This window comes from Strix aluco, chromosome 7, assembly GCF_031877795.1.
Source record: "Strix aluco isolate bStrAlu1 chromosome 7, bStrAlu1.hap1, whole genome shotgun sequence".
Taxonomy (NCBI): Eukaryota; Metazoa; Chordata; class Aves; order Strigiformes; family Strigidae; genus Strix; species Strix aluco.
In genome coordinates this window covers 35650185-35669906 of record NC_133937.1, presented here as the reverse complement: position 1 = coordinate 35669906, position 19722 = coordinate 35650185, and the positions used below count along the sequence as shown (strand labels likewise).

The 19722-nt window shown below is 40.7% G+C and overlaps 1 protein-coding gene across 5 annotated transcripts in view; it reads right to left on the bottom strand.

Annotated features, from left to right (window-relative positions):
* The window catches only part of PLPP4 (phospholipid phosphatase 4), a 63989-nt gene extending 54299 nt beyond the window's left edge, over positions 1–9690 (bottom strand). The window contains exons 1-2 of one of the 5 annotated variants that reach the window (XM_074831416.1): positions 7998–8028; positions 7758–7893 (exon numbers count right to left, since the gene is read on the bottom strand). Coding sequence is in view for 1 of the 5 variants with exons in the window: in XM_074831415.1 (XP_074687516.1) it covers positions 9276–9331 (56 nt within the window). In the remaining 4 variants the exon portion in view is untranslated. Of the gene's footprint in view, positions 1–7757; positions 7894–7997; positions 8029–8675; positions 8692–8869; positions 8908–9275 lie in introns of those variants that run through there. The other 4 variants (XM_074831415.1, XM_074831420.1, XM_074831419.1 and 1 more) reach the window with 4 other exon arrangements.
* Positions 9691–19722: the final 10032 nt, after the last annotated feature.

Sequence of the window (19722 nt, the reverse complement as noted above, 5' to 3'; positions counted from 1 at the left end):
CTTTCTCACTCAGCTTTTTGCCAGAACCTGAATTTTAATAATAGGAGCACAATTTGATAATTTTCTGCCTAGTTATTTTTAGTCTAGAATATCTTTTTTATATGATATTTTTATTTGTATCCCATTCGCGATGCACTACTGTTTGCTCCCTTTAAACATATGATGGATAGACAGAGACATGACCTTGAAAGAGAACCTATATGGCAGTGAAGCCTGTTCCCACATAATGCTGTACCTGAGGGGTGGTATAGGCTGAATAAAAGTGAGGATTAAGTAATATCACACAAATTGTCCACAACTAGAGCTAACTGCCAAAACACATTCTCAGACCGCTTTTCCAGACCAAAAACTAAGGAGCTGGTAAGGAAGTGAGAGAGGGGAGAAATACTATGGACCAATCTAGAAGGCTCAATCAAGAGGTTTTTTTATGTTAAATTAAAACATTGCTTTTTGGTCAAGCAGGAACATATTTTAACCCAAACTTAAATGAAATATTTTGTCTGGGAGTCCATTAAACTAATTTTAATAAAAAATGCATTTAAAATGCAAAATTTAAAATAAAATACTTCAGTATTACTAAAGAGACACTTTTTTGGCCAAGTTATTTACTAAATGTGATACAAATTCACAAGTTATTTTGATCACAGTTGCTGTATGCAATGACTTCATTATTCTCTGGGAAAAAAAAGAGACCGGTCTAATGATATTCACAATCAAATCCAACTATTTTAAAATCACTCCATCAAAAAACACTTGTGTGAGTAACTACATGTTCCAGAGCATTAATAATGATATATAAAAAAAAATATTAAAGATATAGTAATAGGGAATAGGAATATCACTTTTAGCATTTTGTAGCAGTCACTAAAGTCCAGTAGCAATAGTTACACTCCTGTAAAGCACCCTGGACACTAAATGAATGAAATTATTAATGGTCTCTCTGCGGGCTATGAGAGTACAGTCAGGCTACTAGATTTGTTCTCCCATTACTGAAAATTGGCAGCTAATGAAAACGTAACACTTTATATCAAATTATACTCTCCTCTGTTGTTTTCGATTCGCAAGGCTTCACAACACTTGGCAGGGTGCCACAAATCCTTCAAAGCTGAAATATTTCTGAGCTGACATTTACACCTCCGTTATAAATTCTAAAGAAGTAGTAGAACTTTTCACTCAAAATAGAGTAAAATGTTTAACTGCAAGATTCCAGAGCAAAACATTTCACCTAATCTAGGATTTGGTTTTCCCCACAATCTCATCAATGCAGAATATTTAGAATATGGTAGCTGGCATGGCGCTGCCCTCCAGCCAAAACGGATCAGCTTCTGCTCAGTCTTTGCTAAAGTGCTCTCCAAGTACCTGAACTGGTAACACCATTTCCTTTTCTTCCCATCAACATGAGTCAAAAATCTCTTACAAGAAATTTTGCTTTAGTGGCTTTCAACTTTTCCCCACGCACTGCGGCACTTTCAGGCAGTGTAAACTTCAGTCCAATAAGTTGATTCGTGCCAACTTACCAGACCACCTAGTCTGTCTCCTCACAGCCGTGCAGCAAAGCAAAACATTATGTAAAATACTCGCAAGATACTTCAGTGTAACTTGCTTTTTAAAGTTTCCATTGGTGGAGATTCTACATATGCCTCAGGCAATCTATTACAGCGCTTGAAAGTCCTTACAATTAGGTTGTATTTCCCCACACTCAGCCTAAGTTTCCCTTGCTACAAGTTTAAATATCTTTCCTTTCTGTACAATTCCAAAAGGGCATGAAGAGCAGTTTGCCTTCTTCAGACATCTTTATGGCAGCTGCTTACATGTGAAGATTACTGCCATGTCTCCTCAGATTTCTAGATTAAACAGCTCCGCTATTTCTATCTTTTCTCAGAAAAGGTGTTTTCTATACCCCTCTTACCATCTTTTGCACTCTTCCCCAATTCTCTGAAATTCACCTGCATAAGTAATCTTAATCAGCCACTCACTATGAAAACACCAGTTGTAAACCCTGTTACTCTAGCCTACTGTGCCTACAGTAAAACAATCCCCACTTACTGCATTTTATCTATATGCAATTTTAATTAAAATTCAATAGTATTTTACTATGGAAAATATTTACTCATTTGGATAGTAAAAGCTAAAATGTTTTGTAATGCAGAGGAATAAACAAATACAATTCACAGTGACTGTAGCAATCTGATTTACAACAAAGGAACATTCCTAATCTAGTTTTCTGCAGAATCATTTAGATCAGTCACAGAGTTTCTTGCATAGCAATGACTTGTGGTCCAATGATCACAAATTTACCATTTACAAGGCAAAGGGAAAACATGAATGAGAAGTACCTTAAAACCCATGTAGTTATGAAAAGCTTAGCTCAAGTGCCATATCTGATGACAACTTTGTCTTTTCTGTGAAGACAATCAAATTGGATCATCTGTAAAGCAGTTATTCTGATTCAGTAACCAGTGAAGCTTTCCTTAATCGTTCAGGTTTAAGTCCCTGATGTTCATTAGTGGATCACAATCAATACCTTAAATAGGGACATATGTATTGTCTTTAGCTTTCTCTCTCTGTCCACTAATCCTTGCCAGTATAGATGCACCACTCAAACATCCCATGTTCTGTGCTTACTACAGAAGAAGTTACAAGACACACTAAATGTGATCCTTAATCTGCCTTTAGCATCAATAATTCTGCCAACTATTTCCAAGTACTCACTTTTCAAAGTCACCAACAGATCGGGAGACTGTAAAGATCTTGGTTTACTGTGCCAGGTATGAGTGCACTCTCAGCAGTAAGACTGTACTTTTTCTTAAAGTCTTTGCCATAAGAAACACAGTTGTGCCACAGCTTGCCTGTAGTTAGATCAAAGTATAAATATCTTTTCTTTTAAAGAAAAATTTCCCTTACAGAAACCCTGTCAGTCTTAGTAGCATTCTCACTATAAAACATGCTCAATCAGGGCTGGGAGCAGATAAAAGCACAGTGTGCCAAAGTCAGTGAGTAAATAGGATTCAACAGGAGACAAAGTCACCATTTACTCCAGAAAAATATGGATTTAGCATCTACAGTAACATCCTTTTTTTGCATGTATTCAGCTGTGAGTTCACCATGGACATCAACTGTAAATCCCATCCTATTAACAGGACAATTAGAATTCCTGTCATTAAATCCCCCTTTTTCCACCACTGGGACTCAGGGAAGACAGATGAAATAAACTTAGTTCCATGATCTAAAGTATTGATACATCAGTCTGTAAAACAGTCTACCTTTTCCACAAACGGACAGGTATACTTTCCCCTCAGTAGCTGTTATCAAAGTCAGTAAAATCCTACCCTAGTTTCAAGAAATATAATAAGAAAACAATGGAAACAGAAGCTTCAGCTCAGTGGAACACCAAGTACTAAGTGTCTCTGTTAGCTCGGTGATACTTCATAGATATTAGGACAGGCACACGGTCATTTTATTGTGTACTTCATATTACACTAGGCATAATAAGTATTTATGGCCTTTTGTTTTACAGTAACCTCTCAAGGACGCAGAACTGAGCAAAGTTAAAATTCAGGTTACTTTGTGATATATCAGCTGCATCCAGCGAGTTACAGAACTCCATGGCATTCTAATTCTTCCATCACTTCAAAGGTATAACAGACTCTGATGAGCACTGGAACAAGTCTGTTGCTTGCCACTGGAGCTCAATATGCAACCTTTGATACATGTTCTCAGATCCTAAGCACCAGAGAGACTACGGTCTTTTTTAGAGCAGGTCTTTCCCTTAACTGTTCATTAACCCTACTTCAGCGAACTAGACTTCAACTCAGGCCATGAAACTAAATCTTTCCCTCATTTTAGTATCATCTATATTATGGTTTACAATATAGTACCTATTTTTAAACAGGTTAGAAATCAAACATGTTGGTGTTCTCACTTCCTATTGTCATTACTATTCATGAAACTAACACTGAAAAAGCTCCAAGCATATTTAATGTTCAATGGGTTTGGCTACTGTCCACATACCTCATGATGAAGACTTTATCAATTAAATGAACAAAAGGTGAGGAAAAAAAAGTATTACTCTCCTTTCTTGAAGAGAAAATAGGGTACAGAGAAATGAAGTCCAAGACTTTTAAGATCAGAAGCCAAAAATCAGGTTCCAAAAAAAATCAGAATTATGGGATACTCAAATCAAGAATGTAGGACACAAAAAGACTAAGAAGCTCATGCGGCCAAATACCTACTCCACTTTGAAACATTCAGCTAGAGAGCCTAGGCTTAAAAGGTGCTTTGAAATCTTGGTCCAACTGATTTGTGCAATTTGGCAGCATTTGTGTCAGCATGAGGAAATAAATCTTAATGTCTCAGACTGGTGATTTCTTCTCAATACCATTTTGCTTATATTCCCTACAGATCTCCAACTGCTCGTGATTCATAGCTCAGTCTATCCTCCAGAAATCCAGTAGATACAACAGAGAAAAGGCAAGCGCAAGCTGAGAAGAGTAAAGCGGAACTGCAGCATTGTGGAATTTGCTCAGCTAATTGATTCTCTGTCTGTGTTAACAAGACAATACATAGTATCATTTATGAAGGCAACATATGCAGAATATCCAGAAGATCACCACCCATGACAAAGAAAGCTACTTGAAAGAGCTTTCCACACTAAATCATTTCATGCATATTCATAACTTGATTAGAATCTTAATATTGTAAACTTGTAAGAAACCCAACATGCACAGAATCAGCATTTATTTTCTCAAACCAGAGTCTGAACATGGCACACACTCACCCAAAAGATGCCAGCATTAGTCAGTACTGTACACTCACATGTGTGTAATGTATACGTATGTTAGTCTGCAGATAAACATTTATTCTCAAGGGAGGCTGCTAATGAGACCGTGCTGTAGGGAAGCTATCCAATTACTCTGAACGACATTTATATTTTAATCACATCACACTCACTGAAGAGCTCGAGGTTTGATGAAGCCATCCTTGAAAGACTGTCTTTTTAATCAATTAGCTCTAGAAACATCAGTGATATGCTGTTGACAAGTCATGGGGCTAAATATACAATACGTGCAAATTCTTCTGTCTTCCTAGCAAGACAATGATGTGGTCTTTTAAAACTTCTGAAACAGCTGAAAAAGTTTTCCTTGTAGGAAACATGTTCTGGTATAGGTATTTTGCTAAAAAAACAAGACATCCCTACTGGCAATTACAGGCTCTGAGCTACCACTCAATGAATTCTTTTCAGGACAGATAAGAGCATTGTTTTAAGGGCATCACTCATGTAAAAATATCAGACTTGCTCACTAATCTTTTTACAATTGCCTTAACTGAATAAAACCAAGTCAGTCAAAACAATTTGCTTTCGTCAAGCATTAAGTGACAAATGCCACTGTCCACATGGAGCAGATGAAAGACTGGCCATGTTTTACATATTTTAGCATGAATCAGGCATCTTAAGATGTTCCAGGTCATAGGAACAAGTACAAAATGAAGAAAATGGAGATTCAAGACCCTAATTCAATCATGCTTCAAATTAGCGTTCAATTTTTTTCTATAAACAAAGAACATGCTCACAGTTGTTATATTAAACAATAGACCATTACTACTTCTGAGATCTTACATGAAAAATTTCACTTTAAAAAAATCCAGTTCTGTACCCATGGATATTTCTTAATAAATAAAAAACTAAAGAAACAAAAATATGAAGTGAGAATTTATTAAAGTCAAGGTTTAATTGAAAAATATTTGAAACTGCATAGTGTATTAACAATGTAATGGTCAAATTATAACGTGAGAATTTTCTTTGCCTAGTAAGTAGCAAACCATCTATGCTCATTAGGATCAGTTCAGCCCAGTCAAAAGGTGTAAGGCTAAATATTTTGAAAACTAAAAATTAATTTGTTAATGTTAAGAATGGAGAAAAACTGTAGGGCAAACCAGAAATATCACTGTTCTCCTTACAGCTTGTGACTTGTGGCTTGAGAGCTGTCTTGCTGAAGGTACTCAAAGAACATCTATTTACCTTCCCAGTAAAGTGTGCATTAAGTATGTTTTTGACTTCAACCAGTTGTGTTTGGGTTTTGGCTGGTTTGTGGGGTTTGGTTTTGTTTTTTTTTTTTTTAACTCCTGCTTCTAAATTTCAGACAGCTGTAGTTTTTCTAATTAATCTCTCCTAACTAATCCTTTCTTCAATACTAGTAAATCCTGAGGGCTAAAATGCCCTTCAGCACAGATCTTTGTAAACGCAGAGAAGCCTGAGTTGCTGATTTCAATACCTAAACCAGTCTTTAACTGCTAAGCGAACTCTTAGCAATTGCTAAGAACACAACACCTAGAACTGAGTCAGTTGTTACCAATATCCTCCCTGAGTGTCTGTTGATTTCATCCAAACCAGTACACAACCATCAAAAACGTGTATTACTTGTAATGGTGTACATTTGCATGATAGAAGAGATCTTACATAACAACTATAGATTTCTGCCTTTGGTGGAATGACTAAAGTTGATAAATATGGCAACTGTGGGGAAAAAAAGGTTGCTGGTCTTAAGTACAGAAAATATGACTGTTGTTGCTGTAAAATACATTCAAATTGGCAATACATTCAATTTCAGCAATCATCAACATAAGTTTTCACACCTCCATTTTTATGAAATGACATTTATCACCAAGCAAAACTACAACATGGAATATGCACCTTTTTCTCTTTTGCTTTTTATGGTACAAAATATGCCAGTATATTACTCTAAAGTATATTAATCAGTAGGTTGAAGCTAAAAAGACATCTGAGAGGCACAGATGGTTCACGATTGGCAAATAGCTATAGAACCATTATCTTCAAGGTCAGACTTTCAACACTACAAAGGTTGGTAGTGACCCAAAGTCATCAACACCTTCTCAGAATGAACTAATTCTCTTCAGTCCAGTCCCTGATGGACCAATACCGAGATGATCTCAGACCAGCCCTCAACTCACGGATGTTAACAGCCCTCCTTCCCAAAGGAGGTGGGAACTGTCCAGCCTGCTCATTCCTAGAAATAGGTTCTGCAGTAGAACCTACATTTCTGCTGCCTGGATTCCAGTCCCAGGGCTTCCAAATTTGCCACTAATTGTTCATTCTTGAAAAGATATTTTAATGAACTCAACACTCCATAAAAATCCTTGCCCTAACTGTCTACAAAACCACAAAAAACACAGAATTTAAACCTCCATAACGTAAGTTTCAAAATATGAGTAACTGCCTCTTTAGAAAAACTGAGAGAAATACTGAATATTATCTCAACAGCAAAAGATTACCTTGGTGTTAAGATTATCTGAATACAAAAGCTATTCTTTAGTCTACCTAGAGATTATATTCCTGCACCATTACAAGCAAATAAAGTACAGTTCTTCATGAAACTAAACACCAACCTGAATTTAGAATATTAAGGTGTTTGGTCTTGTAATAGGTCATTTAGAACATTTATTGACATCTACATTGTCAAAATTATTCCCCAGAATTCCAAGAAGCTAGGAGCTGAGCTACATGAAAACGTGAAAAGTGCTTGCGTAGGCATTTGCCATTATGGTGACTCTACCAAAAGCTTTTCCTTTAGTCACCCCTCAGCTGATTTTAAAACCACAGCATAAAGAATAGTGAAAATTACAGAATCTTTTAGAGAGGAAATGAAGACAGAAGACAAGCATAACCAAGAAATTACTACTTATAATGGGTCATGATTTACATATATCATGGTAATAAGCTATATGAAGAGATGTCTTACTGGATGGTGTACGTGATGAATTACACATGCAGTTGTAATGAAGAGAAAGGTTCTGATGTAGCATCAAATTCTGAGGTCTTTGCTCATCTTCTAATTCCACATATTCCAGAAAAGAGTTCTGCTGAGACGAACAGGTCTACTTGCAAAGTAAGATGCAACTGAACTGAAAGGTATCAAAGGTACCTTACAGGGTTTTGAAGGTATCAAAGTTTATATTAAAATGAAGAGGAACACACTTACCAAACATGTTGCAAATCAAAAGAATTGCATCAATATTCAAGACTAATGAGCACTGAGGAAAAACACAAACACCAGTAAATTGGGCAAGTTATTCATTCACCATGAGAGGTCAAGAACGGCATCGCATCAAAGCATTTCAGTATCACCAGCTGTAAGTCAGTATCACAGCTTAATAGATGCCCTGTGCTATTACTGCCTGCACCTGTGACCAACAGCATCATCCAGCCTTAAGTTGACAAACAGTAGCAGAATCTGATCCAGTTTCAGTGATACTTCTGAGAGACCACAAAAATTGAGAATATTCATCTTCGAGCATTAAGGAAATGAAATGCAAACTTATATGAAGAGTGGAACTTTTCATCATTCAAATGCATGGAGAACACAAGCTGCCAGAAAGAAAAAACAGGTACAGCCCTGAAAAGAAGGGGGAAAGCCTGCCTGAAGTACACAGAGCAAAGTAACACATAACTGCTTTTTCCTAAAGAAGGTAAAAAGAGTGTTCCCGCAGCGATAGCTGCACATCTTTCAGGGACCAGATTTTCACGACTTTCCTTCCTACATAGCAGCGTGCAGAGACGCATCTCACACCGCGCTACCCCCCCTCACATCTCCCGTTCGGGCTCCGAGCACCAGCGCGGAGCTCTCCCGCACAGGGTGCCTGCCCCGGGGCTCACTCACTGCGGGTTCCCGCTGCTGCAACCAGCTGTTGAGGTGCATTTATAGCCCTGGCAGACGAGCCTCGGTCGGGTGCTTCCTGGCTTTTTGCACACTTCGCTCACAAACAGTAGTTTCTCCGACAAAAATTTCCCGCAGGTCTCCGGCAAAATCTCAGGGCAGAGAGAGGGGTCCCCGCGGCTCCCGCAACGACTCACCCCGGGGAAAAATTTCACCCCGCACCCCAGAGGGGGAAACGGCGGCAGTTCCCCCTCGCTCAGGGCTCCCGAAAGGGCCGGCGGCAGCCGGGGAGGGGGGTCCCCCGCCGCGGGGCCCGCCTCGCCGCCACAGCCCACCGGCCTGCCGGGGGGAGCCCAACCGCCCCCAGCCCGCTCTGAGGGGCGGCCGGGGGGAGCCCAACCGCTCTGAGGGGTGGCCGACCCCGCACCCCCAGCCCGCCCCGCACTCCCCCGGCCCGGCGATCCGACACGGCGCCCGGGTGTGAGGAAGGACTCGGGCGCCGAAGGAAAGTTGAGGCAGTCTCGGCGGTCCCCGCCGGCGCCGTTCCGGCTGGAGCCGTGCGTGTCCCCCCCTCCCCGCTCCCGCTGTCCGGCGGGTACTCACACGAAGACCCCGAAGAGCAGGACCCGTATGCCGATCTCGATCGCCAGCTCCCGCATGGTGGGTCCCGGCGGGCTCCGGCAGCCCCGCGGCGCCGCCTCTCATTCCCCGCGCGGGGCGGGGGCACCCGGGGCAACTCGGCCGCCTCACGCCGCCCGCCCGCAGCCCGCCCCGCCGCCCCGGGGGAGGCAGAGCCCCGCCAGGTGCAGCCCGGGCCCCTCCATCCCCCTCCTCCGCGCCTCACGGAGCCGCCGCGTCCCGTCGGCGGCGCGGCCGGGCGGAGCGGGGAGCGGGCAGCGGCGATGCCGCCAGGCTGACGCGGCCGCCGCCGCGGCGGAGCCCAGCGCCGGCACGGGGGGGAGGGTCCCGGTGACTAACGCGGTGTCTCCCCGCGCGGGGGCCGGGGGGATCCTGGGGACTCCCCTCCCTCCTTCCCCGCCCCCGAGCCGGTACCGCGCCGTCCCGCCCGGCCCCTCGGGGCCGCCCTGCGCCGCCGTCACCCCCCGCCCCGGGTCCCGCCGGCCCTTCTCGGCGGCCCTGGGCTCTTGCCCCCACCTAACCCCGAGGAAGGGAGGGGGCTCGGGGCCCTTTGGGCGCGAAGGGGCGTCGAGAGCGCTTTTTCTGTCTGGTTTAACGCGCCACTCCCCCACCCTCGGCTGGAAGGGAATTAACCCCCTGCCCATCCGTGCAAAGGGCTGGCGTTGTGTCCCACCGCCGTGCTGTCCCCCCCCCCCCCCCCCCCGAAAGGGTACAGCTCCCAGGAGGGGCTGGGCTGGCCTTGCTGGGTTCATCTGATTCGTAAGGAAACGCTGCGCTCCCGAAAAAAAAAAAAAAAATCGGGGCGGGGGGGAGCACCACTAGGCACAGATAATAGCGGCTGTTCATAAAGATGTAAACTGCTGGTCATTTGTGCAACGGGCAATTACATAGCAGACCACCCATGCTGACACCGAGCTTGGCACATTTACTTGGTCTTTGTATAAAGGTTTAACAACGTTTGAATACTTTCTGCAGTATGTATATAACAGGCTTTCTGCCCATTCATGCCGTTTTAAACCCTACTTCTTATTGTTAATGCAACTAACCCAGCGTGTCACTCCTGCTTCACTTGGTCTGATGCTGCCCAGTATGTTATATTATAGCCTAAATTTGCATTTAGTGCAGAGCCCGTGCGTTCCCAGAGCTGGGTCCAGCTCAACCTCTGCCTAGAGGAGGTAGTTATGTGGGACAGCAAATTGCTGGGATGGGAGAAAGACAGCAAAACAACGATGGCCTTGGTTACTCCTGTGATTCCTCCAATCCATCCTCCCTTCCTGCCAATGGCAAGCTCTGAGCCACACTAATCTTTGTATTCCCTTAGCCTAGTTTTGCACAGAGTTCATTTCACTTCCTCTCTGCATAGAGGGATTGAATCCTGAACATCTTTATTGTAAGAGATGTTCAGCCTTAAGCCACAAAATGCAGCAAACTAATTCACATTTAAATGTATTTAATTATCTGCTTTCTTGTGGCCTTTGAAGGCATGTCCTTCAGGAAAGTGTTCATAGCTATTAATACTGCACATAGTTACAAAACAACCATCAGTATTGCAGTAGGCATTCAATTCGCTTTACTACATTATTATTGCTAGAGAATTAATGCCAGAGAGGCTTTATTAAACCTATCTGCTTAATATAACCACTATGCATCAAATGGAAGCTTTCAACTCTGAATTAACTACCACGTAGTAAAACTTTTATTGACCATGTTTGTGGAAGAAGAGAGGCATAAGCTTCTAACATCATCTACAGATAACTACACCAGTGCTAGATTTGTTGCAAACAGGGTGACTGAAGCCCAGAAAACACAGGTGTGACTGGCATTGGCGAGAGAGCTTAAAATGTGTTACTTAAATGAGATCTTTCTCCCCTGTATGCCTTATTTCACCAATTTTCAAGACAGAGCCTGGTCAACTATTTATATTCTAGATTTTAAAAAAATGTGATTCTGTTTCAGGAAACAAAGCTAAATCATGAAATCTCCATATTAATCTGCTGGTGGTGGTAAAAGACAAAAAGACACGTCCCCTTCCTTTGCAGACACTCAACTAGTTTGTCTTCTCCTGTCAAATATTTGTACTTCCCCTACTTTGTACCCCCAGTGACTGAACATGTATGTATATTGTTGCTAGGTGTGCACAAAAAAAAATTTTGTTTTCATGAATAATCCTTCCCTACAGAAATAACCTCATAATTTGTGTGAATCAAGCCAGTCATGAAACAAGGAGCTGCAGGGGCTATCAGATAATGCTGGCAGTCTGTACTGCAGTTACCAGTTCCACACAAACCGTGGAGGAGGCAGGTGACAGAAGTGGGTAAGCTCTGTTTGCTCTCCTTGAGCGTCTAGACACCATGTATATAAAGGGGAAACAGTTACAAGTCACACATCTTTTCCCCTTTTCATTTTTGTCCTGGAATTGTATAGATCTCTTCAACTGTGTTGCCTTAGCCCATGGATCCTTCAGCACCTTTGACTTCGCTACTATCCTGCTACAGAAGAGGGGATTTTCCTCACAGATTAGTATTAGTGTTTGGAATCATTCAACTCTTATCAGCAGAGCTAATAAACAATACTATTTAGAAATTACACAAAATTTGTCCTGCTGCAGCTATCTACTTGCAGTGTTCTGATTCTCCAATATGTATCAGCTGATGGTGATTTATGAAGCATAAATACTTCAGATTGATTTTTTCGAAACTAGACCCAGCTTGCAGCTGTCTGCTGAGCAGAACTTGCTTTGACTTTAAAACCAAATATGAGGTATAGGGATAATTGGCAAGGAACAGATTTCAGGCTACATTGTGACGTTAAGCTACAACCCTGCAGAAGGAGCAGTGCAGAGTCACTGCGCTGCAGCAGATTTCAGAGCAAACCACAATGACCCTGGGAACAACCCAAGTTCCTATTCATCCCATCCCTACAACAGGCACAGAAGATGCTCTCAGTGCTGTTTGTTTTCTTAGGTGTGACTGCAAAGGAGAGAGAACTGATGCCACTCTGATGGAGACAGTTATCAAGCCTTTTAGGTGACTAGCTAGGGTTCTAGGTATTTTTCTCTCACAAGGAGTAGTCTCTATTTGTACTGACTTCAGTTGGAGAGCAGAAAGGAGAAAGCTACTTGAATCCTTTCCTCAACTGTATACTTAGAGGGAAGGCTGAGCCACCTGCAGCCTACTTTCAGTCCACAAAGAGATGTTCGCAGGCAGAAACAGCTGCAAAGCTGATATGGCTTTTCTGGAGGTTACAGCTCTCTGCCAATGCAGCAGGATGTGTGTGTGCTTCTTACCTGCCTTGGGACAAAATTTTGCAGCTCATGGTAAACTGAGTTTAAAAAAGACTGATTTTCCCATCAAAGCGGATAACTTTTATCCCACCAAAAAGCTGTGGAAAATAACGACCTTGCAGCAAAAGGGACATGACAAACACCTAAGTGGTAGTAACAGCTGAAACTGCAGAAGCTGGTTTTTTAACTGTTCCCTAGAGCTTGTAACTCTTCTGGGATCTTAAGGACAAAAAAAACCTCACTAGAAATAATGTTGTCTGGCCCATTCTTAGGTCTTTTAGTTGTGGAGGCTCTGAAGTCAATGGAGTTTCATGGGCTGATGATGTCTTTTCTTCCCTATAAAGGATTCTTAAGAAGGTTACATGAAAGTCTAACTTTTGTAATCTTATGTGGCTACATGCACTGGTTAGTGAAAGAAAAATCACAGGTCCAGCCCAAAACGTTTGTTAGACGACAACACCATCTCCACCTACGGTTTTTTTTGTGTTTATCAGAGACAAGTATTACCTATAAAAATTGATAAATCAAGCATTCCCAGGCTGCACTGGGTGAAGAAAAAATTCTCTGTGAAGATCTACCAGTAGTGTTTCAAAAGTTGAAGAAAAACATTTCAGTCCTAAGGAATGCATCATCAGTTGGAGAATGCATGGGTTTCAGGAGGGGAAGCGATAGCAGGATTAACTTTAAAAAGAGTATTGTTCAATTATTTCAGAATTCAGATTAATACTTTTAAACAACCTCTGTTTTTCATATCACTGCAAAAATGTAGAAGGTTGAAAGTCATATTTAAGCCCCACTGAAGTTGATAGGAATCTTTCTACTGCTCAAGATGTTAAAATCTGTCATTTATCTCCAAAATGAAGCATAGCAAATTCCTACCATTGTGCTCACTCAAAAAGTTCCAGTTAAAACTAAATTTCACAAAAGAGCTCATTATTATGATTGGTAGAAAACAAAGGATATTTACTATTAGGGCCTTACATTTGTTCGTTCTTGAATCATTTAAAGCAGTGATTATGTTCACTCTGTTTTTAAACTTCTTTGGGCAAAAAGTATTTTTCTTTTTTTTTATTCTTTCAATGCTTAGTATTAGTATCTAATCTATGAATAGAAATTCAAATACTTTGGTGTATTTTTTACAAAATCACATAAATTAAATTATAATGTCAGAAATTAAACTAAATTTCAAATGGAAGCCATTTAGATCCCCAAAGTGTACCCACTGATTGAAAACATATCAAAATAGAACATCTCCTCTATTTTAAATTGTTTCACTTCCTTCTTTTTTTTTTTTTTTATTTTCTTGAAAGGAGAATTTTGTGGATCTAGGCACTTTTCAGAAGTCCAAATCTTCATTGTAAGGGTCACGTATGTAAGGGTCAGCACTTGCAACGTTGGGGCCCATCTGCACAGTAAAACTAGCCCATTTCTTAAGTTTTCTCAAACTTCCTAACCCTGTCTGGGTTAGCAGAATGCAGTGGAAGTTGATTGAGCTGCACTCTGAGTATACCTTGCACATGGGTTCAGATGGCATATGTGTACAGTCAGCTCTTTTACCCAAATGAGGTAGCAAATGAGCAATGACAGTACCCATGTCCCTGTGCTACTCAACTAATGTACTAAAAGTATTGTCCCTGTGAGTAAGAGGGAGGTCATAATCCTGCTGAGGCAGTGGGACTGAAGGCAACAGGCAACACGAGAACACAAACACAGCTTAAGGACTTCATCCTATGCAGGCAGGCCCTTTTGTGTGCCTCAATACCTAATGAAAACAGGAGGGCTTTGTATAGATTTACGCATCTGCCCAAGTCAGCCTCATTGATTCTGCAGTGACATTATTAACCATGTGAAACTCTTCCATTAAGTTGAACTGGTGTGACCAGTTCACATCAGTCAGTGAACAAGAGCCACAGTTTTTTCCTTTTCTTCCCTGAACTTTTTCCAAAATGCTGTCATTCCATAGCCCACTTCTGTCTGTCATTCACTATTTTGGGTTGTGTAACCTAAACCAAAATGATGAGGAATTAAGAGAATAAGAAATACGGACCAAATATAAGCACATAATTTATTTCTGAGAAAATCTCTATGTATATGTATGAGTACCTCAAGGGAAACTCTTAAATCTGCATAAGTCATTTCTTAATTACTAGAGCTCATTCCAGAAAGAACTAGCCTATATTTGTTGTTGTTAATTTCTGTGGTACAAAGCATGGTACAGAATGCTTTAGCTGATTGCCCAGAGAAAGATTATGTGACAGGTTTGTCCTACATTAGGTGGGTCAGATCTACACAAATAACTCAGAATCACGTTACTTAACAGTGAAAAATGGCCATTATTTTTTGTGTTATTACCAAAATAGTTATTATCAGTAATTACTGTTATTATAACTGAAATTATGATTCCTTGAGATCTAAAAGATTCCCCAGAAAAGAAAGCCAAACCTAGAATTTTCAGATATCGTACTGAGAAATTTATCTAGAATATCTGAAACAATCGTGCTGTCTATGGACCAAACACCCTCGCTCTTACCCTTTATAAATTTACTGAGGCTTTTTACAGAGTAAATGCCTCACTGTTGAAGCCATGAAATCACGGTTATTATTCCCTTATATGCAAAGGGGAGTATCTGAGAGCTGAAAACTTTGGTTTATATTTCCTCACAATGATGCTGCTACTGTTGAAATGAGCAGGAAGTGTATTTTGAGGAAGAGCCTTTCCTTTCAGAAAGTAAGAATTATACGTCCAGCATATAATAATATCTTACACAAATATTAGATAGGACTTACTACATAGCTCAAGTTTAGTGCTACCTCCAAGTGAGATAGGTTTTTCACAGGACAAAGGAGGCAGAGCATTGATTCTTTGTTAACCCGTATAAGGAGTCTGGAATGAGCCCTTAAACCAGGCAAGGGTCTCACACCAACACATATATGTGAAATAATTTTGTATGTTTTAAGAGATGTTGGTTAAAGCTTGACAATTTTGTCAATTGTTCATGGTTCTGATGTAAAATCAGGTACAGCTTGGCAGCCTGCCACATTTATTTTGGAGTTATTTACACTCAGATTTGTCACATGACGTAAAATTGATGTGGGTTCAAATCCATTCAGATCATACACTAAGACTTGTCTGGATGAACAAAATTTTCAGTTTCCCATTGCCAAAGTCTGTAGACAAGCAGATGATTAAGCAAAAACAGCTGGCCAAACAAACAGTAAAATCAAGCCTGGCACAACAGTTGAGTAGCTTTCTATTCTTCAGCAATTACAATCTATTAAATAAATCTACTTATTCTTTTAAAGACATAAATGAAAGCCTATTTTAGCTCCTTTCTTATACTGCCTTTATTTCTGTCAGTATTTTTTTCTTTTACCTTTTCCTGTTTCTCTTATTCTTCTTCATGTCTGCTTGACTAACCAAATCTAGGTCACCATGGGGAAAAGCCCTCATTTTCTCTTCATCTTCTGCACACCACATATCCGGATTCCCTACGCATACTCACAAAATTACCCTGATGTAACTGCTTCGTGCTGATTGACATCTGGAGTAATCAGGACTAAAGCACAGGCAGAGCTCTCTTCTAGGGGAGTGGCAGCCAAGAGCTTGAACTTTAAACTGTCTTTTGCCAGTTTATGTCAGTCAAGAATTTTACCTTTCTGAATGGTTAAACTTCCTGGAGTAGTGGAACACTGCCAGCACAAACCAGTTTATATAGTTTAATTCAGGAGATTTTGTCTATTACACATTATTGGTCTATTACAGCTTAGTTTGCTAATTTTGGTAAGTGAATTTTACATGAGATTTACATGAGATGAGTAAAAATTTAATCTGCACCAACAAAACCCTTTTCCAGGGTGTAAGAGCAATCTTTGCCTAGTATAGGACACATGTCTTTGTGTGCCAGCGGTTTAGAAATCAGTCTATGCCAATGAAAAGACAGACTTTATTCTAGTTCTAACCTTCAACAACTTCATAACAATTGACTAGGGAAAGAAGTGTCCTGCTCATTAGAGAAACCTAAGTAACACTGGTGGTCTTACTGGAGAGCTTCATCTATACTGCACACCCAGCCCTTGTTGTGTAATTACTAGAGTAACTCTAAAGTCATGGAGGGGTTTTTTAAGGAAACCAGAGTCAAGACTGAGAACGTTTTACTTATTCTGTACATGTCTACACTGATGCATATGGCAGCTGGGAAGTTCCCATCATCAGTGGACTTGTCTGCTATTCCATATATACTGATGATGATTGCTTTCCTAAGCACCTATTGGGGCTCTGATGGACAAAAGAAACTCCAGAGAACAAAGCTCAAAGGAATTACAAACCCCAATCAGCATGATGTAACCATGCACGTCTTAATTGCCCTAGATATCAAATTGTTAACGTTTCTGTTTAGTTACTATACAAAGGCCTACAACTGGCTCATGATTATGTCTAATTAAACAGTTCTTCTAAACATTAATGTATCAGCGTATTTCAGTAGTTGCCATTTAATGAAACTGTGTCAAGCATATAGTCTGAAAATTTATTAGGCTTGAATGTATGTGCTTGGAGCCATCGTGTGGCTCAGGACTACACTGCAATAAACGTGCTACTGCCCGTACCCGGGCACAGGCAACCCTGGCCAGTACCCACTGCATTTGGGCATCCTGCCTTGCCAAGGCAGCGAGCCCTGTGCACTCCACTTCAGCTGCTTTCAGTGGAATTTGTCTACTGAACCCTGACTTACAGGTTTGAAAATACGTCATCTCTAACTGTGCTTGGCCGCCATTGACAGGGGCATATTTTCAGCTGGCACATTATTGCACCTAATAATCAGCATCTCAGTGAAATTTGATAAATCCAAATAATTAAATTCATGTATATATGAAATTGATATGTATTATTTATGAGCCAATTGACATTTGGAGCACTGTAGCTTTAGTACTCAATGTACTGTGTATATTGCTGTGGGGTTACAGCTGTAAAAGTATTAATGCTCCCATAATAACCTTGTGATAAATTCTAGTCTTTAACATTTACTATATTTAGTATTCTTGTGCAGTGTTTAATAGGGGACTGTGACTTAAAGCAGACGTCTGCTATCTTTAATCTTAAGTAACACTTCATGCCAAGAATGGCCTTATTGACTTCAATGAAATGGTTGTGTAATTACTTTTTTCCTTTTCTTTGTTTTTTGCTTGTAAATGTAGTAAAAACAACAGTTGCCACAGACATTTCAAATGACTCTTGACCCAAAAGGGAACATAATGAAGCAGGAAAATTAAATATAAGAGGTAAATGGAAGAACAAGCACAAACAACATAAATAGCGCAAAACAAAATAAAATGGCCACTTGGACTGAAGTTGCAAAACAAACACTCCAAAGTTTGAATATGTCCTGATGGTTTAGTACTCAGTAACAATAAAGGACCATTTGTTCAGGTTTCACTTGGATTTTTTGAGACTACGAGCCATTTCATCTGAATTTTGTGTAGTAAGGAAGCCAGAATATTGAAGCTACTCAGAGCAGGATTTTGTTCTAACTCAATGCTATTGGAAATAGCCCCAGGAACAGCAAAATGGGTTGAGACAGTGCATTAATACAGCTTCAGACTGCATTCCCCTTTAAGCATGCCATTTGTTGCATAGCTGAGGAATCCGACTCCGTAAGGGCACACTCGAGCGCATGGGGATCAGCATTCCCAGCACTGGAAGAACACTGCGTTCAGTGACTGCTCACTGCAGTGGTATCCGACAGCTTCAAAAACAATGCGTCAGGGGGTTCCCAGCAGGAATCATGTTTTATTGCTGTTCTGTGGGCTTCCTCAACCACCTATCGTGTCAGTGATATGTAGGAGGAGAAACAGGATTTTCTGCTAGATGACAATGAGACCAGTTTCTGAGTTGTGGCTGTGAGATACTGCAAAAGTGATTTCTAAACCCAGGACTAGGAAACAACATCAGGGACTCCATTCGTCTTTAAATTCTTTGATGCTGTGAGATTGAGTGCATTCACCCACATTGCGGCAAAAGAAGCAATTTACTTTATCCTCACATTAAGTGTCTTTCTTACTTTATTGAATGCTGAACTGTCCAGTCAATAACTGCAGAAGTGGAAGCAGAGCTCTTAATTCAATGGCTAATCAGGATACATCAATGATGTTCTGTCAGACACATAACACAGGTCAGAGGAGGGCAGAAACATCCTGATTTAGTACTGCTTTCCGTAAATGCCACTGAAGGCAAACTGAAATTAGATTTGAATGCTTTACGCTACTTGTGACTGAGGTGACAAAACTTTGTTCCCCAGCTTGAACCCTGGAATTCATGCTTCATAGCCCTTACTTTGTCATAATTTATGTGCTTGTTTAAATACAGAAGTCATTGCTGTCTGACCCGTCTAGCATGATGTAGATATCTGTCAAATGAAGATACGTGGTTTAATTTGTATAATTTCCAACATATAGTGAAGAATCTATTTTACCATTAATCAAGAAGAGGAAGGACAGGGCAAGTGTCAAGGAGTATAACCTTTTAGATGCCTAGAAAACATATTCATAATTTCATTATTTTCTGTAAAGTAGGCTGAGAAAGCCTGAGAGAGCTTGGTGATAATTTTTACCTGAGCTGCACTGTGACAGCCTCAGTACTTTCATTTTCTTTGCCTTCTATATTATCTATATTTAAAAAATCAGCAGATCTGCAACTTGAGTAGGCTAAGGAGCTGATTGGGTGCATTTGCGTGTGTTACTGCTAATTTTGCAGATCTTGCTGTAGTTCCTTGAGGTGAAGACTACTAATTAATTAAACACAGTAGCTGAATCCCAGCTTATAACATATAGCAGTCTGTGTTCCAAGCTGGTTTGATCAGCAGCCATTAATGTTTTCTAGCAGGGAAAGTATACACCATTTATATAATAACCCTATAGTTCTGGACACCAGCAGCTCCATGAGTTAGCAAATCCCAATGCCCTTCTCTAAGTAAGCCAGAGATCGACTGCCATATGTAAGTGGAAAATGGTAACAGTTGTTGATAACAATGACATAAAATGATAGGCAGGTGATTTAAATTAACTCCACCGAGCTTGGGTGCCACCTCAGGCTACAGCAATGTTGGTGCTGGCCACTCTAGGCACATAATTAAT